The 23376-nt window shown below is 49.8% G+C and overlaps 3 protein-coding genes across 4 annotated transcripts; 2 read left to right on the forward strand and 1 right to left on the reverse strand.

The window, feature by feature from the left end:
* Window positions 1-939: 939 nt before the first annotated feature.
* Window positions 940-5111, forward strand: LOC134010904 (nascent polypeptide-associated complex subunit alpha, muscle-specific form-like). Of its 2 annotated transcripts, none has more exons than XM_062450226.1 (5): window positions 940-1222; window positions 1740-3139; window positions 3324-3481; window positions 4675-4855; window positions 4971-5111. In XM_062450226.1, the coding sequence occupies exons 1-5, from the start codon at window positions 1214-1216 to the stop codon at window positions 5086-5088; spliced, it is 1866 nt and encodes a 621-aa protein (XP_062306210.1). In that variant the 5' UTR covers window positions 940-1213; the 3' UTR covers window positions 5089-5111. The 2 variants fall into 2 exon arrangements, with proteins under 2 accessions (XP_062306210.1, XP_062306212.1); XM_062450228.1 differs by having other exon boundaries at window positions 3330-3481.
* Window positions 4976-11119, forward strand: LOC134010917 (myb-like protein X). Its single transcript, XM_062450245.1, has 16 exons — window positions 4976-5319; window positions 5450-5568; window positions 5993-6018; window positions 6321-6355; window positions 6628-6805; window positions 7540-7699; window positions 7931-8054; window positions 8422-8456; window positions 8603-8675; window positions 8871-8905; window positions 9302-9371; window positions 9473-9562; window positions 9678-9697; window positions 9945-9978; window positions 10200-10301; window positions 10459-11119. Exons 1-15 carry the CDS (start codon window positions 5108-5110, stop codon window positions 10285-10287), a joined length of 1299 nt encoding a protein of 432 aa, XP_062306229.1. The 5' UTR covers window positions 4976-5107; the 3' UTR covers window positions 10288-10301; window positions 10459-11119.
* Window positions 11120-12941: 1822 nt separating this feature from the next.
* On the reverse strand, window positions 12942-22907 carry prkaa2 (protein kinase, AMP-activated, alpha 2 catalytic subunit). Its single transcript, XM_062450234.1, is given in 11 exon segments — window positions 12942-15907; window positions 16224-16350; window positions 16545-16725; window positions 16727-16884; window positions 17234-17396; window positions 17661-17885; window positions 17978-18065; window positions 18872-19016; window positions 19224-19317; window positions 20793-20934; window positions 22725-22907. Coding segments are annotated over 11 exon segments (1671 nt in total). The 5' UTR covers window positions 22822-22907; the 3' UTR covers window positions 12942-15656.
* Between the last annotated feature and the right edge of the window lie 469 nt (window positions 22908-23376).

Genomic DNA, 23376 nt, shown 5'->3' on the forward strand with positions numbered 1-23376 from the left:
GTGTGTGTGTGTGGGTGAGGGTGTGTGTGGGTGGGGGTGTGGGTGGGGGGTTGGTTGGGGGGGAGCGGTCGAGGCGTAAACTTGTCCTATGTAAACTATAGTTTGGGGATTGTCAGCAAAAGCAGTGCGATGTCACTGTTCATCAATGTTGTTGTGAATAAAGCAGGAGATATGGGAGTCAGGTGGCTGAGCGGTTAAGGAATCGGGCTAGTAATCAGAAGGTTTCTGGTTCGATCCCCGGCTCTGCCAAATGACGTTGTGTCCTTGGGCAAGGCACTTCACCCTACTTGCCTCGGGGGGAATGTCCCTGTACTTACTGTAAGTCGCTCTGGATAAGAGCGTCTGCTAAATGACTAAATGTAAATGTAGATATCACCAGGGCTTCTATGTCTCCCCAGCAGCTGTATGGTGGTCCACGATATCAACACACACCTCACAGTATAGGGTCAGGTGTACAGACCTGCTGTAGCTCAGTAAAAGGGAAAGTTTCTTGCTGTCAAACACAGGATGTGTCTCATGTCAAATAAATGTATGTTTAAATACCTGTGTGTTGCCATGGGACCTCGTTGGAATGCAGAATGACTTCGTCTGTCTTTGCTTACCCTGGAGATTTAGAATAGACTGTATCAGGAAGTACCATATTTATTGACCCCTATAGCGACCGGAAATGTCAATTAATGAAACGTGATTTCTGACACATTAATCCTGCGAGTGAGCAGAGTGGAAAATGCGTAATAGATACCTCGTTGTGGTTGAAACAAACAAGGTGGCCAAAACTCCAGCGCTAGTTAGCATGACCCGCGTGCTCAAGATGCCCGCCGAGCCGCATTCCAGAGGGATGAAAACAAGCACGCATCTGCCACTCACAACTCCTCGCGCTCATGAGCGGCGGGACCCGTTTGACGGGATGGGCCGTTTTCACGATGAGCGCGTGAATGTTCCTACCCAACCTCATTCCGAGACCGAAACCATCTCAGAAGCGCTCGCACGGTCAGTCAAGTAGAACGAGCGGACTTTGACAGTCAGCGAACTACTGTGGGAAGTTAGTTAACACGGATCCTGGAACACGCAGGATACATAATTAGATTGTCGCTTATATCTACTTTTATACTGAGGTTAGCCTCCAACTCGGTATGCGAGGCTAAAGGAGGCTCGTGGAAGGATTCCTACTTGTTGACGTTGACAAAGCTGAGGAACCGCAAGAACGTGCACCATGGACCAGGTACCCACCCTAACATCTCACCATACACATCCTTAACACTAAGATCTCTCTCTGCGTCCGGCCCAGTGCCGTTTGGATCAAAAAAATTCTCTGATCTGAAGTTAGTTCGCTTGTCTCTTTCTACTGACAATATACTGTAACTCACTGTTTTCAAGTCACTGTTTTGATGTCACTGTTTCACTTGTTGGGCAACAGAAGACCCCAAGTGCATTTGTTTGGGGTAGAAGGTACATTAATTAATATAATAACAAATTAACTAATGTTAACAACAATTAATAACAAATGCTTTTAATGACAAGTCTGAGTTCGAATGAGGTCATCTCCGCCCCTCATAAGATAAGATTTATAGTAAATTGGTGACAGGGTTTGAAACCAGGTATGTCAGTAATGTGCGCCAGCATTCAGAAACACACCGAGAACGATGACCTGAGTGGAGATCCGTATCTTTTGAGTTATTAGACAGTCAAATGTCAACACGGGTGACACGAACGAGCGTCTGTTTTCCACCCAAATTCAGGAGGACACGTTAGACTTCAAGGCGCTGAGAGCCAAGTTCCAGGATGAAGAGACGTTGCTCCCGAGACAGCCCAGGACCAGGCCCACCCTCCCGGAGAAGCCCAGTGTGGTGCCTCCCCTCCGGAGCCCCCCCCAGAGCCCCACACACACGCTGCCCGCCGGGGCCCGGCCCTCCCTCCTCACCTCCATCAGCCAGGCGGCCGACAGGAAGTCCGTCCTGGCCCCCCGTGTCATCTTCAAGGAGGAGAAGAAAGAGAGTAAGAAGCCGCTCATCTTCTTCAAAAGCAAGGAGAAGCCAGAGGTGAAAACCAAGTGGGGGAAAGACAAGAATGGAAGTGTGAAGGAGGGGAAGGACGATCCGTCGGAAGTGACCCCCCCAAAAAAAGAGGCGGTTGTCACCAAACACACCACGAAGGAGAAGAAGGCGCCTAAAGGTGGCAGCACTGAGCTGGTCGCCGCTACGCCTCCGCCTAAAACCGCACCGAAGAAGAAAGGCTTCCTGGGTTTCAGGAGGTCGGTGAAAAAGGAAAAAGTTCCTGCCGACTCCATCCTGGACACGCCCGGCCCTGACCTCGAAGGGCTATCCCCACTGATGCCTACGAGCCCCGCCCCTGCCGACCCCGCCCCTGCCGCCCCTGCCGCCCCTGCTGACTCCACCCCTGAGCTCGTTCTGACCCCAAAACTGAAGGAGGCCCTCCTCCCTCCCAACCCCACCCTGGAAGAGCCCCCTGCAGTATCCCCTCCACCCCCTGACCCCACCCCGGTCACAGCCACACCCGAGGGTCCACCCCCCCAGGCTGGTAGCTCTGGAACCTCTCTCCCCACTCCCCCCCCAAAGACTGAAGCCCCAGCTAAGGCCCTGCCCGCTCTTCCTGTCTCGGTCTCCCCCAGCCCCCTCCGCCCCGCCCGTGTCGCCTCCCTCCTACCCATCCCAACTCCATCCCCTCCCTCCACCCCCTCCCTCCCTGTCTCATCCACCCCTCCTCCCCCTGTTGCCTCGACCCCGTCCCCCCGTTCAACCCCCTCCCTCCCTGTCTCATCCACCCCTCCTCCCCCCGTCACCTCTACACCATCCCCTTCCCCCCCTGTTGTCCGTACCCCACCCCCACTTGCCGTCGCTACCCCTTCCCCCTCCCCACCTCCACCCCCAGTCTTGGAACCTGAGCCTGTGGTTGAGGCTGGGATTGAGGCTGGGGTTGAGGCTGAGGTTGAGGCTGGTCCCCCTGCCTCCTCTCTGGCTGTGGACCCCCCCTCCAGACCCCAGTCCCCCCGTCCGGAGCGTCCCCTCTCCGCCCTGTCGGCCCTGGGGAGGGCGGAGGAGATGGGCCCGGGGAGGAGGACCTCCCCCTGTGACCTGAGGGTCTTCAGCGCCCTGGAGAAGGCACGCAGGAAGTTAGCCAGGTACGGGACACGCCCCCTTCCCAGGGGGGACACGCCCCCTTCCCAGGGGGAGGGGGAAGATGACATCACACAGTTTACAATCAATGTTTGGAGGATGATGCCTTGTATGCTACATCGTTCCACTAAACACTCATCCTTTTAGATGCCGCTACTTCACAACAAACCCTCATTTCTCTTCCCCCAGCCCCAGTCCCAGCACCACACCCACCACCTCCAGCCCAGTCACCCCCACTGCAGAAGAGCCTTCCCTGCCGCTCATCCCCCGCTTCCCTCTGACGGAGCTCCCACCTATCGACTACCCCGAGCAGAGCGGCGCTGCCCAGGTCAACGGCATCAACCACAGTGAGTCTAAGAGCACCAGAACTCCCTCTCCCTCTCTCTCTCTCTCTCTCTCTCTCTCTCTCTCTCTCTCCCTCTCCTCTCTCTTTCCCTCTCTCTCTCTCTCTCTCTCTCTCTCTCTCCCTCTCCTCTCTCTTTCCCTCTCTCTCTCTCTCTCTCTCTCTCTCCCTCTTCCTCTTCCTCTCTCACTATCTCTCTTCCACTCTCTCTCTCGCTCTCTCTCTCACAAAGAAAGGAAGGGGGAAGAGAACAGGAATGTTGGCTACGTGCTGCTGTTGTGGTTGGTACTCACATACCTGGAGGAGACATGTACTGTGTTAGTTTAGCTTATGTTGCCGAGGGCGACTCCAGCACAAAGCCCCTTCAGTTGGACGACCGCTGAGTGACTTCTTTAGTTCAAGGATTTACAGTATCTGAGACTTGTGACTAACTGATTTAGTTCCCGCCTGGTGTGGTCGGTGACAGACTGAAATCTCTACTCTCTCACCGATGGGAAATTCCAAAGTTTGTTTCTTGTGATTCCGGCCATCCAGGAGAGAATGTTGGTTGTCCAATCAAGCCGGTCTAGTTTATCGAGTTCACCGTGGTCGTGTTCCTGTTTCATCCGCTCTGTAGCTTAACCCTTCTCACCTTGAGTTTACTGCTCTGGTTTCATCTGAACTCTTCTCCTTTTCTTACTTGCTCTTTCTTTTCTCTCTCTCTTTCTCTTGCACTCTTTATCCCTCTCATTATTTATAGTTAGTCATTTAGCAGACGCTCTTATCCAGAGCGAGAGAGTTGTTATCTCTCTGTCCTTGAATAAAACAGAGTTTTAGAGCAAGAGAGAGAGGGAGGGATCCAGGGAATCTGCCTCTCTGTATCAGTTTATCATTGTCATATTTCAGTTTCGTGTACGCTAAAGATTTACAGCTTTACACAGAGGATCTGGCTGCTTTGTATTACTTTGCATTAGATTATTCTCTCTTTCTCTCCCTCTCTTTTTTCCCTCTCTGTCTTTCTTTATTCTCTCTCTCTTCCTTTATCTCTCTCTATCTCTGTCTCCCTCCCTGTCTCTCTCTCCCTCTCTCTCTCTCTCTCTCTCTCTCTCTCTCTCTCTCTCTCTCTCTCTCTCTCTCTCTCTCTCTCTCTCTCTCTCTCTCTCTCTCTCTCTCTCTCTCTCTCTCTCTCTCTGTCTCTCTGTCTCTCTCTCTCTCCAGGGCAGCCCTCTCCTGCATTAGAGGGTATCGCAGAGGAAGGCGCTGACATCATCCCAGAGATGTTAGTGGTGCCCCCCCCCTCCTCCCCGGAGGGCCCTCCTCACGGTCCAGTCTCTGGGTCCTCCCCCAGACAAACCCACCCGTCCCCCCAGGGTGGACCTGCCCCCCCCAGACCAGAGTGGTACGTCCACAGTCCAGCCTGGCCTGACCGACCACGCCATTCCATCCATGTAAGAGCCTCAAAAACATGAAGTCTTTCTCCATCTAACGTGTGTGTCCTGTGTTGCTCCTCCCAGCTGTGGAGATCCCTGCTCCTCCTCCGGAGTTCTGCCAGGAGGAGTCAGCCCAGGAGCAGGAGGAGGACCTGGGCTCAGAGGCCCTGGGCTCAGAGGCCCTGGAGGAGATCTTTGCTGAGCTGCAGGCTCCGGGCTTGATGGAGCCTGCCTGGGGGAACGGGGAGGCCGTGGGCCCCCTGGAGGAGGCTCTTCCGGGGGCCCTGGAGCAGGAGGTCCACCTGGACGAGGTGGCAGCTCCGGATCCGCCGCAGGACCAGGAGGTCCAGGAGTGTGGAGCGGAGCTCCGAAATGTTCCAGACGATCTTCAACTCTCTGACCCCGCCTCCTCGCCTGGCAGTCCAGTCCGAAGGTAAGGAGGCGGCGTGGCTAGTCTGGACCTCTCCTGTGTTTCGCATTGTCGTTTTTTTCTCCTGGTTGACGGTTTTAACCCCCTCCACCTCTCCCCCTCCACCCCCCACCCTTCCCCCTCCACCCCTCAGGCCAGAGGCGGAGGAGGTGCCAATGGAGACCAGCAATGTCTACGAGGACGTCCACATCGTGGAGAAACCGAAGAGCAAGACTCTGGGCGCCAAGAAACGAAACAAAGGTCCACCGAAGAGTAAGTGACCCCAGAGGGCGGAGCTTGTGACCCCAGGGGGGGCGGAGCTTGTGAGCCCACCTCAAACACGACACACGGGGACAGTTCAGATCGTGTCGATATTGACTGGAATCGATTGTTGATTCAAGCAAACCTGTCAACCGTGACCGTAAACTAGATTCACTTGTATCGCACACTACTCTACTATAGCACAAGCTTTCTCCTCACCTGTGTGTAGACTGTACAGGTGGACAACAGCTAGTCTGTCCCCTCCACATGTCAACACCCTCATCTCTTTGAAGCTCATCTGAGCAGAACATCTGCAGTCAATCACACAGACTAGTATAAGCTGTGGACTCTGGACTGCCTCTCAGGAGTTCTCAGATATGAACTGGTAGGAATGTTCATGAATGATGTCATAATCGGCTTTTCTCGTCTCCCACAGATCCCTACGCTGAAACACAGCCAGCGGTAAGCACCATTCAGAGCATTTGCATTCGCTTATTGGATTACATTCACTCTTGTTTGTGTGTGTGTGAATATGCCCATGGGGGTGCCTGTGTGTGAGTTTGTGTGTGCGCGTGTGTGTGCGTACATGCATGTGTGTGTGTGTGCATGTGGGGTCTTGCGTGTGTGAGCGTGCACGTTTGTGTGTTAGTGTGCCCATGTGTGTGCGTGTGTGTGTGTGTGTGTGTAGATTCCCGGCACAGGGGTCAGGGTGTTTATCAGCAGAGCTGCAGGGTAAATCTCATCATGTATTATCTCTCCTGCAGCATGTGGAATCTCAGAAGAGCAGCTGGTTCTCCAAGTAAGTGAGCAAGCAGCCCCGTGTCCATCACAGTCGCCCTCAGTCACAACGTCAATCACTGACAGCAAGGCTAGGGTCACAGACACTTCAGGCTTAGAGGCGGAGTGTTAGAACTAATCGTGACTGACAGGAATCTCTCTCGTTCTCCAATTCCGTCTCCCTCTCTCTGCTCTGTCTCTCTTTCTCTGTCCCCTTCTGTGTCTCTCTCCCTCTCTCTCCCTCTCTCTCTCTCTCTTTCTCTCTTTCTCTCTTTCTTTTTGTTTCTGTCTCAGGAACGAGACGACCCCAGAGGGACCAGATGAGAAAGACCCGAACCCTAAAGAGCTGAAAAAGAGAGAGAAGCAGCGTCTGGAGAAGGAGAAGAAAGAACAGAAGGAGCAGAGAGAGAGAGAGAAGAAGGAGCAGAAGGAGAGAGAGAAGAAGGAGAACGAGATGAAGAAGAAGTTTAAGGTGAGAGAGAGAGAGAGAGAGAGAGAGAGAGAGAGAGAGAGAGAGAGAGAGAGAGAGAGAGAGAGAGAGAGAGAGAGAGAGAGAGAGAGAAGGGTGGGGTGTACAGTATCTTGGCAGAGAAACTAGTCAGGATTCATTCCTTCAGGATGGGATGTGTGAGATGCCTAAATATCTACATCATGTACACTGTGATAGAGAGATACAGACAGAGAGATAGGAGGAGAAAAGGAGAGATCAAAATGGGGAGTAGAGAGAGGGAAGGGAGGTGGAGAGACATAGTAAAGGAAAGAGAGGAGAGAGGGAAAACGAAGATAAAGAGAGAGAGAAGGAGAGAGAGGGAGTGTAACAGAGACTCTGACACATAAACACCACTCCCATACGCCCTTTGATACACTCCCTAGATGAAACACATTCTAATGCATATTAATATGAGTGGTAATGCCCACAGTGCCAGTAAAACAGCTTATGACAGTATATTTAAGGAGTCTGTAGGATTAAGAGATTTATACCACCATAATCACACTTTGGGATCGCAGATGCGTCTGAATATCAATAGGCGCTGTTAGGCCTGTGTGGACGTGTGTTGTGTGTGTGTGTTATGTGTGCTGTGTGTGTCCGTATTGTCTGTGTGTGTGTGTCTTATCTGTAGCTGTGTGTACTGAGTGTGTGTGTGTGTACTGAGAGTGTGTGTTTGTGTGTGTGTACCGAGTGTGTGTAACTCGTGTCTTCGCCAGATAAAAGGCCAGGAGGAGGCCATGTACCAGGCCACCGTCACCGTGACGACGAAAGGACGCAAGGACGACCTGGCGCTGAATAGCGGTGACATCATTAGCATCATCAGAACCACCAACTGTCCCAAGGGGAAATGGCTGGCTCGGGACAGCAGCAACACCTGTGAGTTAAAGTGTGTGTGTGTGTGTGTGTGTGCGTGTGTGCGTGTGTGTGTGTGTGTGCGTGTCTGTGTGTGCGTGTGTGTGTGTGTCCTAACCTGACCACAGATACAGGCATGGGTCTCACAAGAGACACACAAGATGGCTCCGACGTCAGCTTGTACTAGTCACTCAGATGATGTGTGGATCTGGGCTTGCAGCACATTCTAAGTGTGTGTGTGTGTGTGTGTGTCAGTTGGGTATGTCTCAGTGAGCCATGTGGAGCTGGACGTGAAGGAGATGATGGAGTTGGGGAAGAAGGCCGTCGGCAACAGGAAAACCTCCACCTTGGAATCAGAGAGGACCAGCACTGGGAGCAGGTACACACACACTTACACACACATTACATATATACACACACACACACACACACACTTACACACACACACACACACACACACACTTACACACACATTACATATATACACACACACACACACACACACTTACACACACACACACACACACACACACTTACACACACATTACATATATACACACACACACACACACACACACACACACACACACACACACTTACACACACCTTACATACACACATACACTTACACACACACACACACACCTTACATACACACACACACACACACTTACACACACCTTACATACACACACACACACATACAGACACACACTCACATATTTCTTTCTTCTTCTATTCTTCAGGAACTCAAATAACTACCCCCTATCCACAGGCAGTTGTAAGTATGATTCTGTCCTTATCTGAAACAGATTCAGATTCAGTCTTAATGAATCCTTGTGAATCGTTCTGAACGTGATCAGTTCATGTTGTGATGAGCGGTTGATTGTAGGATACGTGACGATAAGTATTACGTCCTTCCACTAGTTTCAGACGACAGTGACGAATGGACGGGCGATGATGAAGAGATGTTCTCTTCCCCCACAGCATCTACAGACCCGTAAGTCCTGGTCAGGTGTGTGTGTGTGTGTGTGTGTGTAAGGCTGGGGAGAACGGGTAGAGTTAAGGAGTGGGGTGTGTATTTGGGGAAAGTGCAGCCAACAGCAAAGTACTCAAGGCTGTGAGTGTTGTGACATCATCTTCAGTCGCCGCAGTGTTGACCTTTTAACCTTCTGGTTCCTCCCTCCTCCTGCAGGGGACTGGACCACACCACATCCATGCTGGAGGAGGGTGAGTACAGACGCTCAGTGTTCCTCTACGTCCATCTACGTACTCCTGTAACCCTCTATGTCACTCGATGTCACTTTATGGCCCTCTATGTCACTGTGGCCCAACCTTCTATCGGTGGGATCTACCGATAGTTTCGTCTGGCTGAGATTGCACCTCACACACGTTGCCATCGTGATGGTGTGTGGAAGGATGTGATAAGAGATATACACCGGGGTTAAGTGTTTACTGAGAGAGGGCGATGAGCTCCGTCCGCTAATCTGTTGATCAGTCTGTCAGCAGGGCCTGATGGCTGATACTGGAGGGGGAGAGGGGAGCGTGTGTGTGCAGACATGAATGTGTCAGCGTGTGTGTATTTGTTATTGTTGACGTGTGTGTGTGTGTGTGCTGTTCTTGCAGGAAGCAGAGAGCCAAGTGTTCACCATGAGCACACGGCCAGTGACGTCAGTACAGATTCTGTGAACCAACAGTAAGTCTGACTCTCTCACATACACACACACACACACTCACCAAACCTTTTCTACAATACAGGGCACTTCTGTAACTTTACTTTGAATCGTTTCCCTACAGAGCGAGACATGAAGCACTTCACAAGTTGTCCACGTTCTTCCACGAGCCCAGAGACACCAGCCCACCTGCTGTAGAAGAGCAACATGCCAGGTACACACACACACTTTCACACACACACTCACGCATGTAGACACACACACATTTTCCTCATGTCTAAACACCTTGATTTACTTTATCTCTTTCCTTGGCCCCACCACTCTCTAAGAAGTCCTGAACTCGAGACAAGTAAGTAATATGTTTCACTATTGCTAGGAATCATACATGTCAATCTTGTGCTTACATTATATATCATGACGTATCCTAAATATATGTCACGCAATGCTAGTTATTTTTACAACATTTACATAATTGTTCCAAGAAACAATTATGAAACAATTCGATTAGTTTGGTGGAGGTGGTGACTGGATTGTGACTTGTTTTAGGAAACATTAAGGGTCAGATATTTCAAATGTCTTCCTTGTTTCATTGTTAGGCCCTGAGGATTTGGCAGCAGAACAAGCACAGAGGTAAGAGGAACAGACGAGATGGTATGTGTGACTTGTGCAATTTGCGGTCAGACTGGTTTTCAAGGCTTGCTGATTTTTTTTTAAAACTGTATCACTGAGTTTTTTTTAAAGAGCTTGTGAAAGTGAGACCAGTGTGTGTGCCTCCCAAGCACACCCTCGCGGTAGGCGATGTACGTGTGTGGGTGTTGAGAGACAGTGATAACCATGTGACGTCTCTTCAGCTCCGTAGAGGAAGTAGATTCACTGCTTCCTGACATGATCATCTTACCGCCCCCTGACCTGTACGCTGACATCAACTTTGCAGAATAATCTATCAGAGGCAAGTATAGGTGACCCTCCCCCCCGCCCATCATCACCATTTTAGTCCTGACTGATGTTGCGATGTGTTGCATCTCCCTGCATGACCAGCAGAGGGCGCTGGATGGACACTAGCTGGTGACAACATGGCTCCTGTCTGATGTTTTTCTTCTACTAAGGCAGTCGAGGAGAAGCACAAGTAACCGGCCAGTGACCAGTCGCTCAACCCCAAGCGCTGTCACCATCCTCTCATCTCCATGGCGATCTCCACGGCGATCTCCACGGCGATCGCCACGTCTCCCCGGGCGTTTGTTGTCACGGAGTGTGTTATTCAGACAACACTCTCTTTTCTGGACTAAAACACTAACATCCTCCAGAACCAGACCGAGATGCCTACCACCGAACACCTTGAAATGACAGACTTGTGTTTTATAACCTGCTGTTAATTTGTCCTGTTTGTAGATAACCCCATGAATGAATATCTGTGATCTTTACATGCAATGATTCTGTCGTCTGTGGTTAGTCCCGACTGGGAGATGACTGTTGACGTCTTCTGGTTATTCTGTCCAAACACAGTAAACTCCACAGCTTCGTTGTGTAGTTTTGTATGAATCGAGTAAGGATGTAATGCCTTGGTTGGGGTTAGCCTGTGTAACTTATTCAACTTCTCTTGGTGTTTCCAAAGGCTACAGCTTGGTGTCCTTCCTGCGAACAATGTACCGTGAATAAGTATTAAAAGTGAAGAGGTTGAATGTTGTATTTTATGTAAGTCACTTTCATGCAACAGACATGCCTTTTATGGCCTTGTGTGCTTGTGACTGGTTTTAATAAAAAAAATCTCATACCAAGTTCAATTTCCTGTGTGTGTGTGGGTGTGTGTGTGAGTGTGTGTGTGTGTGTGTGTGTGTGTGTGTGTGTGTGTGTGTGTGTGTGTGTGTGTGAGTGTGTCTAATGGTGCAGACCCAGTATCTCCTTCTACTTGAGTAAAGGATGCGAGTACTTTTTCCATCTCTGCCAAAGGGGTTAGCATGTGTGTTTTGGATGAAATGACCAAAAGGGTTAGCTTGTGTGTTTTGGGGGTGAAATGACCAAAGGGGTTAGCATGTGTGTTTTCAGGGTGAAATGACCAAAGGGGTTAGCATGTGTGTTTTCGGGGTAAAATGACCCAAGGGGTTAACATGTTTGTTTTGGGGGTGAAATGACCAAAGGGGTTAGTATGTTTGTTTTGGGGGTAAAATGACCAAAGGGGTTAGCATTTGTGTTTTGGGGGTAAAATGACCAAAGGGGTTAGCATGTGTATTTTGGGAGTGAAATGACCAAAGGGGTTAGCATGTGTGTTTTGGGGGTAAAATGACCAAAGGGTTAGCATGTGTGTTTTGGGGGTAAAATGACCAAAGGGGTTAGCGTGTGTGTTTTGGGGGGTAAATGAACAAAGGGGTTAGCATGTGTGTTTTGGGGGTGAAATGACCAAAGGGGTTAGCGTGTGTGTTTTCGGGGTAAAATGACCAAAGGGGTTAGCGTGTGTGTTTTGGGGGTAAAATGACCAAAGGGGTTAGCGTGTGTGTTTTCGGGGTAAAATGACCAAAGGGGTTAGCGTGTGTGTTTTGGGGGTGAAATGACCAAAGGGGTTAGCGTGTGTGTTTTGGGGGTAAAATTACCAAAGGGGTTAGCGTGTGTGTTTTGGGGGTAAAATTATAAAAATGTAAAATACTTAATTGAGATGTATTATAACATTTAATATTCAGAATATCTGATATGTAGGCTGATGTGATTCGCTATTAGTGTTATTTGTGATTTGTAGTAATCATTCTTTTCCTTAATAAAGAAAAACAATTCACAAAGCTGACAAAAGTAAAAATAAAAAATAAAATAAAAAGACAAGTTGTTGTGTTAATTCCCTCAGTTTATTGAGTTGTGGATTGTATTTGACATGCTATTGGACAGTTGAAAGTGTGACAGGAAAAGAATGGAGAGGGAGGAAGACAGGAAAGGGTGAAGGCTGGATTTGAACCCAGGCTGTTGCGGTAACCCAGTGAGCTAACAGGGGAGTCCTGCTTTCTTCTGTTTTTCTGACACCCCCCTCTGCAGGTTGGTTACAACTAGATAGTTAAATGTCAAATTTAAATGTTGAGTGGAGATTGTTTTGATCCCTGATAGCTCAGTGGTTAAGGATGTGGGCTACTGTGTGAGGGGTCTTGTGTTCAAATATGGCAGAAGAATCTTTTTACAGCTCAATTTTTGCTCTTCGACTTATAAATAAATAAAACTGACATATATATTACATAACTGATATCAGTTAAATGAATTATCAATTGGTTTGAGCAAGATTTGAACCAGGGGTACCATGTTTGGCAGTAGACTTGACGGTACACATGCTTACACCACTAAGCCACAGAGAGTTCTTGCAAAATTATATTCTACAAGACAGAGTTAGCGTCAACTCTGTGGCTTTTTTGAAACCACTCATTTTACAGCGGCAGTTTCAAATTGTGATATTTAGATAGGAAAGAGCTGATGGTCAGCACTTCAACTTTTACCAGTCTTTATAAACATGAGTATCTGTATTTCTACTTAATTGAAGGATGTGTGTACATTTACCATCTCTATCCAGACCAGCAGAAACAGTTCATGCAGAACAAACAAACCCAAAGCACTGACCCAGGATATATATATATATATATTTGTTTATTCAGTTTGACAATAAATATTCAGTAAAGTGCAAATCAGAAGAGCAACACCATGCAGTGCATAACGAGAGAAAATCCAAACTCCATTCAGACACGGAGGCATTGGGAGAGATATAAAACACACACAGTTACAAATAACAGGGTCTCCATGCTTGACACGGGGCATGAGGAACCTGCCGTAGAACCTGCCATGGAACCGCAGCGATGGAGAGAACGATGGGGAGAACGTTGACATTGGTTCCACGCAGAATCGCAGCTCTGACAATGTGCCACATGGTGGTTATTTCACTACCTCGGGACTGGTGAGAGCATGGGGTCTAGCATGCTGCTGACACACACAAACACACTGACACACACAGACATAACGACAATGGCTGTTTCTAGAAGATAGCCTCGCCATGCCCCAAACTCCAGGTAAATACTCAACTTTCAACCAAAACATCCTGTAGCTAGCTAGCTAGCTTGCTAGCCCTTTCTGGAGTATGGAACACTGTGAGACTATTGTCCTTCTCAGGGGTGAAAGGTCAACTGGCCTGTAGTGTTGATGAGTGTAATGGCGTGAGCTGAGCAGCAGGGGGCACAGTTTCACTGTGGCCCAATGGCAGGTCTGTATTGCATACAGAAGTTGGAGCCTTGAGTGTGTTTGACCAGAACACAGGTCATAAAGGCCTTTAACACGAGCCACAGCCAGAGTTGAGCTTTTAGTGAATTAACCAGATGCTAGAATATTTCAGAAATAAAAGTATTTTCATTGTATCCGTCATGCTGATATCTACCAGTGACACACAATAATATTAAATATATATAGAGAGAGAAGCGAGGACATGTGGCTCTGTAATGTGATACTCTTTCTGTCTAGGCTCTTGGCTTCAGTGGTGTGTCAAGTCTTCTAGAACCTTCCCATCTCCCCAGTAGTGGATACCCCCAGGGGAACCCCAAGGCAGCAGGACCGGTTCTACATTCGGTCCTGAAGAACCCGCTAGAACCTCAGCTTGTTGTGGGAGAACAGGAATACAGAACGGACAAACACCAGTGAACAGAACACAGATTCATGCCTCAGACAGTCAATACAGACACAGAGAAAACACCAGACACAGACAGAGAGAGAGAGAGAAAGAAAGAGACAGAGTGAGAGAGACAGACAGAAAGAGAGACCTGGAAGAGGTACAATGTAAACTTTGGAGAGAGAGCTTTGGCAGAAGCTCTGTTACAGAACTGAGGTGATGATGATGACTTAAGCCATCTTCTTGTCACATCCTCCCCTCTTTCTCTCTCTCTGCCGTCCTCCTCTCTCACGGTCACTGACGATCACAGATCTCATTGGCACATACATTAGAGTGTATTCTTCTATCCAATCCCTGCTTTTGTCCAGCCTGTCTGTCAGGCTGGCAGGTAGACATACAGACAGACAGGCTCAGGACCCAGACAACTTTACACTTTCTTTACTCCGTGTGCACACACACACACACACACATCCACACACAGGTGTGTACACACTCACACAGTAACAAACGTGTTTGCATTTGTAAGGCAACTGGAGAAGGGCTTCGCGGTTTTCTGTTGTGTAGAGGCCCTGCCACAGATACACATCACCTCCGCCCACATCACTCTAACCTTAACCCTCCATTTCACCCCCTCTACGTCACCCCGTTAAACCAGCTCCCCCCCACCCACCCGGTACAGTAGGTGTGTCTGGCTCGCTTTGCCTGTCTGAACGATGTTGACCAAACAGGTGCTTCTAAATGAGGGTTGTGGGCCATGCATGCCGCACGGGTGCCTAACCTCACATAACGACGTGAGGGGAAGACTGCATGCGAGGGAGGCGCTGCGTATCTGCAGTGTTTGCCTCAGGGACTAACTACTCCCCACAGCGACAACAACAGACACCGACCAATCACTGGCGTCGTCCCTGCCATCTTGTTCCAAAACCAGGAAGAAGAACCCCCTTCAGCGTAAAAGCAGTGAACAATCTCAAGAAAATAAATACATCTGATACCTACATGATAATAATAATGATCCTTTCTTTGTATAAACTCTTGTTTTTGGTAAGCCATTGCAATCAAAAGCTATTAAACTACTTAAAAGTGATACATAAATATAAATATATCGTCCATGGATAACAAAAATCTGTGTTATTACAAAACCATAGGAAAAAAAAAACGAAAATCAAATCATTTGTGTTCAAAATATGATCCTAGCTGAATTAGTATGTAAGACACTTATCTATCGCCCCCCCCCCCAACACCATCTCAGCAGCTAACTGGTGATTGGAGGGTTTAGCGGGGTGAACATCCAGTGAACTTGACCTCAAGCGACCCTCCACCATCCAGGTTAACCCCTGACCTCTGACCCCAGTCCATCCACAGCTGACCGTGACCAGTTTCAACACAGGGTCAAATCTTTGTCTCGGTGACCTCTCCTCCTACCCCTCTCTACCGGACACCTGAGCATGAACAGGCCTAAGCTACGTGATCACTATCAGCTGCCACCAGGGGCCCACACAGCTGGAATCAACCGTGAAGAACAGGAGACGGGAAAATGAGGGGAGGAACCGTTTGAGGAACGTGTGTCTGAATGTAGAGAGGGCAGCCAGCTCCAGCTGCTGGGTCTGGGCCGGGCGGTGAGGGGTGATGAGGGGAGACCAAGAGGGGAAAGGGGGAGGGAGAGAGGGAGGGAGTGGGGTGAGGTATCCCCTCAGCGCGCCAGCGTGGTGATCAGACTGGCACACATCTCAAAGAAGTCCATGGTGTGGGAGCCCTGGCGCGGGGCCAGCAGGGGGGCGCTGCAGGAGAGCGACCCAGGCAGGGAGGAGCTGAGCTGGGGCAGGTCCACGGCCGGGCTGGCCGAGTCCATGCTGAGCCTGGGTCTGTGGAGGCCCGCCGTAGAGCCGGACCGCTGGGGGGTGGACGAGCCCGACTTGAATCCCACCGCCTCCATGATGTCATCTGGGGGGGGGGGGGAAAGGGGGGTCAGTACCACATAGCACATTATTATTATTATTTATTATTATAGCAGTGTGATTTATAATATCAGAGATGCTACCACAGAGGAAACATAGCTAAATATCTTTCTAATAAAAATAATAATAATGATATTTTGATAGTAATAATGCTCTAGACCAGCCATTCCCAAACTTTTCACACACCATGAAGATGCAACTTTTACATGCCGTTTTATGCGTACCCACATGAGAGCTGTGTGTGTGTGTGAGGGTGGGGGAGATGGTGTGTGGAGTGTGCACGTGTGACGCAGGTGTTTTACCGTCGACGCTTTTGAAGTCGAGGAGGTAGGACCTGCTGTCCACCTGGTACAGCTGCAGACTCATCTTCATCAGGTTCCCCGTCACCGGATTCTTCCTCCTCACACGCAGGTGGTACGGGTTCACCACCTGCACACAGGAACACCCTCCATGTCCTGGCAGGTTTACGTGTGTGTGTGTGACCTGCTGTATGTGTGTGTGTGTATCTCTCTGACATGGTGTGTGTCTGGCCTGGTATGTTCATGTATATGTGTGTGTGTGTGAGATTGAATGTTTGTGCGCTCGTGTGTGTGTGTGTGTGTGTGTGTTGTACACCCCCTCACCTTCCAGTCGTAGCTGAGCTGCCTCATGGCACGGTACACCTCGGCCATGATGTCGTAGGGCCTGCTCTGACTGCGGATACCCAGGTGCCACTTGGCCTTCTTCACAGTCAGTTGCTTGGCCTTGGTGGTGTTCAGGGCGTCCAGGGGGCAGCGGGACTTGGGGCTGTCGACCAGCAGGGGGGGGCATCCTCTCTGGGTGGGGCTTGACCCCTGGGGGCAGGGCCATGCCCTCCTCCATGAAGGAGCCCTGCGGGGGGCTGGAGGCCAGGTAGAACTCACTGGCCTGGGTCATGATGCGCCGGTTGTCGATGATCAGGTGGTAGGCTACCGCTAGCTGGTCCTGGGGTGGGGGGGAGGGAGAGAGAGAGAGAGAGAGAGAGAGAGAGAGAGAGAGAGAGAGAGAGAGAGAGAGAGAGAGAGAGAGAGAGAGAGAGAGAGAGAGAGAGAGAGAGAGAGAGAGAGAGAGAGAGAGAGAGAGAGAGAGAGAGAGAGAGAGAGAGAGAGAGAGAGAGAGAGAGAGAGAGAGAGAGAGAGAAGGGAAGGAGAGAGGGAGAGAGAGAGAGAGAGAGAGGGAGGGAGATAGAGGGAGGGAGGAGGAGAGAGAGGGAATGAGTAAAAGAGAATAAGGAAGGCCAGCAGGAGAGCATGATGTTTAAGGGGGAGGTGTTGACTGTGCTGGTGCTCCTTACCTGGGGGTCTCCACTGTACAGGCTGGACATGACCTCAGACTCGGAGCTCTCAAACTTGTCACACACCTCCCTCACGGCCTCCTCGTCCAGCTCGCTGGAGTCGTACGACGGGTCCTCGGGGAACAGGTACCCCGGCAGGTCCTGCTTGAACCACTCGTGCTCCCTGACGCACACACACACACACACACATCAAAGCAGGTCAAACCCAGACCATCAGACCCCAGGCGGGGGTGCCTGGTGTGTTCCTCCCAGGGGAGCGGGGGGGGGGGGGGGGGGGTCTGGCTGGCGTTCCTCCCAGGGGAGCGGGGGGGGTGTCTGGTGTTCCTCCCAGGGGAGCAGGGCGGGGTTGTCTGGTGTTCCTCCCAGGGGAGCAGGGCGGGGTTGTCTGGTGTTCCTCCCAGGGGAGCAGGGGCCTGGTCTGACTCACCTGATGTCCTTGATGGAGGCTCTCTTCAGAGGATCCACCTGCATCATGAGCATGAGCAGTGAGGCCACGGAGCGCGTCAGATACTCAGGGATGTAGAACACGCCCCCGCGGATCTTCTTGAACAGCGTGGGGACGTGCTCGTCGTCGAAGGGCAGCGTGCCGCACAGCAGGGCGTAGAGGATCACCCCGCAGGACCAGATGTCCACCTCGGGGCCTGCGTACAGCCTGGGGCACGAGGGAGTGGGTTACACACACACACACACACACACACACACACACTCAACACACACACAGGAGTGTGTTGTTTATGAGCCCACCTTCCTGAGATGACCTCGGGAGCAGCGTAGTTTGGAGACCCACAGCTGGTCCTCAGAAACTCCCCGTCTGACATCATGTTTGACAGCCCTGGCAGCCAATCACACGGAAGAAAAACGTAAGGCTCGGTAAGACCCGCCCCTCGTTCAGGCTGGAGGTGAGAGAGTGGGGCGGGATGGGGGTTTCATCCTGCTTTGCTGGCCTGGGGTCTAAGCTGTGAACACACACTCTGATTGGATTAGATCTTCCTGCTCAGACTACAGCCACTGGCTAACACCAACACCTCCTCTCCCCTCCCTCTAGCTCTTTTTTTTTTAACTATCTCTTTAGTAACCGTACCTGCTGTTTGCTCTCTGCCAATACTGCACGTCCTCTCTCCCTCCCTACACCTCCCTCTCTCCCTCCCTACACCTCCCTCTCTCCCTCCCTCTCACCTCCCTCTCTCCCTCCCTACACCTCCCTCTCTCCCTCCCTACACCTCCCTCTCTCCCTCCCTACACCTCCCTCCCTCCCTACACCTCCCTCTCTCCCTCCCTCTCACCTCCCTCTCTCCCTCCCTACACCTCCCTCTCTCCCTCCCTACACCTCCCTCTCTCCCTCCCTACACCTCCCTCGCCCCCCTCTCCATCTCGGATGACAGTGGGCCTCCAAGCGTTCATGCCAGAAATGACATCAAACCTGCCTGTTGCTAGGACACCCTCTCCCCGCACGCTCTCTCCCTCCCTTGTAGCTCACTATCTCTTTCTCTCTCTCCCTTCTCTCTCTCTCAAATCTTCAAACAGGCGTCCAACAGCAGACATCCCCAAAACCACCCCCAAGTGCTAACCCCTTCCATCAACACCCACACTGTACCCTGCCCCCCCCCCTGCCCCCCCCCCCCCCCCCCCCCAGCGTACCGAAGTCAGCGATCTTGGCGTTCTTGCTGGCGTCCAGCAGCACGTTCTCTGGCTTCAGGTCTCGGTGCACCACCATGTGTCTGTGACAGTAGTCCACCGCTGAGATGATCTGCTGGAACAGGCGACGTGCCTCCGTGTCCTCCACCTGCACACGGGCCCACCGTCATCACACACACACACACACACACACACACACACAGACACACACGTTAACACACACACGTTAACACACATCCACACCTTTACACGCGCACAGACATGTGTCGACATCCACACCCTTACACACGCACAGAAGCACACAAACACACAAACTACTGCACTACACATCTAGACGATGTATAAGACGTCTTACCCGTCCATGTTTGCAGATGTAGTCAAACAGCTCTCCTCCTGAAACATACTCCATCACCATGAAGAAATCTGTGGGCGTGCTGATCACCTGGTACCTGAAACACCAACACACACACACAAGGTCAGGCCTTTGATTTCTTTAAGAAGCGATCATCATCTAATAACAAAACTGACTCTCATAACAGTCTTGTCCTTAGAGCTTGTATCCTTCCTCATCCCTCTTAATACGCACACACACACACTTTTCGCATCCATGGAAGCAGGTACCATAAAACCCTTCAGAAAACGGCACAGTTTCTCAGGGGCCCCTATCCCTAACTCACAAACACACCCACTGCCATCATCATATTGTCTGTTCTCCTGACTGTAGAGACAATGGTGTAGAGGTTGGGACCAGCTGTCGATGTGTGTGTACTTGTGTGTGTGTGTAAGTATTTGATTCCAGACGCTGTTTCTCATGTCTTCTTCTCTCTCCTATAGACCTGCTATAGAACAGTAGTCACCCAGGACAGCACATGTCTGCCATAGCTCACTGTGTCACTCTAGCCTAACCCAAACCCTGGCCTAAAAATAACACCAAGCACAGCTTTGGAAAGGACAGAGAGAGGGAGGGAGGGAGGGAGGGAGGGAGGGAGGGAGGGAGGGAGGGAGGGGGTGTGAAAGAGATAGTGAGAGAGTGAGAGGAGAGTGAGAGGGTGTGAGATTGAGAGAGAGAGGGTGTGAGATTGAGAGAGAGACAGACAGAGACAGAGAGAAGGTTGGAGATAGGAAGAAAGAGAGAAAGAGAAAAAATGAGATGGAGGGAGAAAGAAAGGAGAGAAAGACAGATAGAGGAGGAGAAAGAGAGAGAGAGAGAGAGAGAGAGGGAGGGAGGGAGGGAGAGAGGAGAGGAGAGAAAGAGAGAGAGAGAGAGAGAGGAGGAGAAAGAGAGAGAGAGGAGGAGAAAGAGAGAGAGAGGGTGGCAGAGTGGTGACTTCAGAAACGAGGAAGAGAAAACAAGCAAACAAACGAGCCAGACGGCTGGGAGTAGGAAGGGATTTAGCCGAGCAGGAACTACGTAAACCCCAATCTCTTTAACTACAGATTTTGTACAAACCTGAATTACCTATCTAACACAGGAGCAGCACTGAGGGTGTGTGTGCATGTGCGTGTGTGTCTTCTCAGTAAATCCAAGCTCAGTATAGCCCAGTCATAGGAAATAAACACAAAGACAGTGCATGCTCACCACAGAACACACATTCTATATAGCTTAGTTTAAAACCTAGCATGTATGGTGAGTGCGTGTCTGTGTGCATGTGTGTGTGTTCCACTTACAGCTTGAGGATGTGTGGATATGCATGTGTGTGTGGATGTGTGTTCCACTTACAGCTTGATGATGTGTGTGTGTGGATGTGTGTTCCACTTACAGCTTGATGATGTGTAGATGTGCATGTGTGTGTGTTCCACTTACAGCTTGATGATGTGTGTGTGTGGATGTGTGTTCCACTTACAGCTTGATGATGTGTGTGTGTGGATGTGTGTTCTACTTACAGCTTGATGATGTGTGTGTGTGGATGTGTGTTCCACTTACAGCTTGATGATGTGTGGATGTCTGAAGAGTTTGAGGTTCTGGATCTCGCGTTTGATCTTTCCCACCACATCCAGACTGCGGATCTTCTGCCTGTTCAGGATCTTCACGGCGACCTTGTGGCCTGTGAGCTGGTGCTCTCCAACTGAAAATGTAGCCAGGTGGGAGTCAGGTGGCTGAGCGGTTAGGGAAGCGGGCTAGTAATCAGAAGGTTGCCAGTTCGATTCCCGGCCATGCCAAATGACGTTGTGTCCTTGGGCAAGGAACTTCACCCTACTTGCCTCGAGGGGAATGTCCCTGTACTTACTGTAAGTCGCTCTGGATAAGAGCGTCTGCTAAATGACTAAATGTAATGTATATGTAGCCAGTGTGTTTAAACTCACTCCTCAAGTATGTGAACAGGCCAGCCGCGTCAACGAAGAGCTAGCTTTTCGTTGGCGTAGCTGGGAGTGGTCGCGCTTGGCAAGTCAGAGGTGGCGTGTTCGATCCCAGTGGGGAGCGAACTTCGGCCCGTATACCTCTGACAGAGCAAGACCACGTCTGTTACATAAACACAGCCGGACAATGAACCCACTGTTTCTTCCACACACAGCTTACACACACACACACACAACATGTAAACACAATGGGGCTTATAGGTAAACACCAATTATCGATACACAACAACAACCACAACCTGTAGGTCTTCTAAGGCCTACTGGAGAATGACATAGGAGCGATAACTGTAATCGTTTTTGTATTGTGTGTGTGGCTGGCCACCGCACAAGAGACACAATGCAAGACACTCAGGATATGTTTGAAATCCAAATAATGATATGTCTGGCAAGTTAAACAGATAGGATGGCAAACGTCAATCTGTTGTCATGGGAACATTTTACAATTCTAAGAAGCAAGCACAGTTTGTGCTGATTAGACATTTGGGAAGCTGTTTTTCGGCTTCACTGCCAAGGTCAGTTCAGACCGTGCTGGCAGATAAGGCCATTGGAGGAGAAGGGAGACTTGTCAAGTAATAAATAGTTCCCCGCAAGCAGGTTAAGAACAACATAGGCCTTCTAAGAATAAGCTAATTCAAGGTGGCGATACTTCCGGATGTTGGTGATGGGGGAGTAGTGTATAAACAGACGCCGCTGGTACAACCGAAGTACCTGGCTGTGACGATGTTACACTACACTGTTGTTGGCTTGTGGATGTGTGCAGTCTGACATGTACGCGATTTTACATTGTGCGGCGCAGCACTGAATAGCTTATGCCAAGAAAAGCTTTGACAACCGGGGTGTCCGAATTCCACAAGGTCATGCAGAGAAACTGATACAAGCTAGCTCGAGAGAAAAAAAACAATTGTCTACGCCGTGAACTTCATAGTCAGCAATGGTATTCGGTACTAGCTAGCTCTAGCTACATTCTATTGATATCTTTAGGCTTTGGGCTAAGCATCACATTTTGTCCAGATAATATTCTTATGCTACAAGGATACTTCATGACAGCAGCATCAAGCTATTACCCTAATATTTCAAGCAACTAATGTACACTTCCATGTCTTTAGCAAGGTAATTGTCAATACTTTAAACGAGAAGAAAAGTCTGCCTTTGACAATAAAGGTCATAAGATAGATAAGATGGTATCTGGCTCCCCGTTTCTATTGTTCCTGCTGATAATAAAAAGCTTCACTGATAAGTGCGATACGATATGACAGATTAAGACTTGCAGAAATAATTTGCATTTTAACCTGCTCTAGCTAAGTAAATTCTCAAACACATGTACGTGTCAACGCCAATCTATTCCATAAGCTACGCATTACCTACATACGCACAATACGTAGCCTATGTAAACCACCGGTGAGGTTCGAAAGGTAGCTAGCTAAACCGTTTCGCCACATTCATCTCCAGTTCTAAACGTTCACAACCCATACTGCATGAGAGACAACAAATACTTAACTCTTCACTTTTCCAAACGTTCCGACTCCAAGCGTATCGCCGAGTATATAATGTCCAATCTTCACCCTGCCTTCGTGTTTCTGTTGCTTCTCTGCCATCTTCACGGTTAACAACAGGCTGGACTCGAGCTCCGCGGTGTTGCCTGTACGTGGGGCGCCCGGGGACTGGGAGGCGTGGCACGAGCACAACACCAGCTCAGTCTCAGATCGCTCGTTATGCTTTTATATCAAGTCAAAACCTTGAGCTTTGTTTGTGCTTATCGGGTTTATAAACATAACATCCAGTATTTAATTAACAACAATCTATTTATCTGGGGGATAAACTAATAAACATGTTACTGTGTTTAACCGGACATGCCAGCGACAGTGATATAGAAAGTATGTACGCTTATTCCTATAACCAGTGGTTGACACAAAAAAAAACACTTGCTTCACTTGCTAGTATAATGGTAGGTCCGAATAGCGGGACTCGAAAGGCAGTGATTCTGTGTGTTGTTACATTAGTCTACCACTAGATGGCAGACGGTGATCGCAGTATTCACTCCGTTCGCCTGTTCTCGGTGCACGGACAGTGGTCTTAATGGCAAATAATGAATTTACAGTTTCTACCCCATAGGGAAGCGTACAAACCACTTCAAGTGTATTTGTATACAG

Source organism: Osmerus eperlanus, chromosome 24 (genome assembly GCF_963692335.1).
Source record: "Osmerus eperlanus chromosome 24, fOsmEpe2.1, whole genome shotgun sequence".
NCBI classification, from domain to species: domain Eukaryota; kingdom Metazoa; phylum Chordata; class Actinopteri; order Osmeriformes; family Osmeridae; genus Osmerus; species Osmerus eperlanus.

Excerpts from the sequence above, each read along its gene's own strand:
- LOC134010904 (XM_062450226.1), top strand. Across the intron at positions 3,140-3,323 it reads GCACGCAGGAAGTTAGCCAG|CCCCAGTCCCAGCACCACAC; the intron begins GTACGGGACACG and ends CTCTTCCCCCAG. Across the intron at positions 3,482-4,674 it reads GGTCAACGGCATCAACCACA|GGCAGCCCTCTCCTGCATTA; the intron begins GTGAGTCTAAGA and ends CTCTCTCTCCAG.
- LOC134010917 (XM_062450245.1), top strand. The coding sequence starts at position 5,108 with ATGGAGCCTGCCTGGGGGAACGGGGAGGCCGTGGGCCCCCTGGAGGAG. Across the intron at positions 8,676-8,870 it reads CCCACAGCATCTACAGACCC|GGGACTGGACCACACCACAT; the intron begins GTAAGTCCTGGT and ends CTCCTCCTGCAG. Across the intron at positions 9,698-9,944 it reads AAGTCCTGAACTCGAGACAA|GCCCTGAGGATTTGGCAGCA; the intron begins GTAAGTAATATG and ends TTTCATTGTTAG.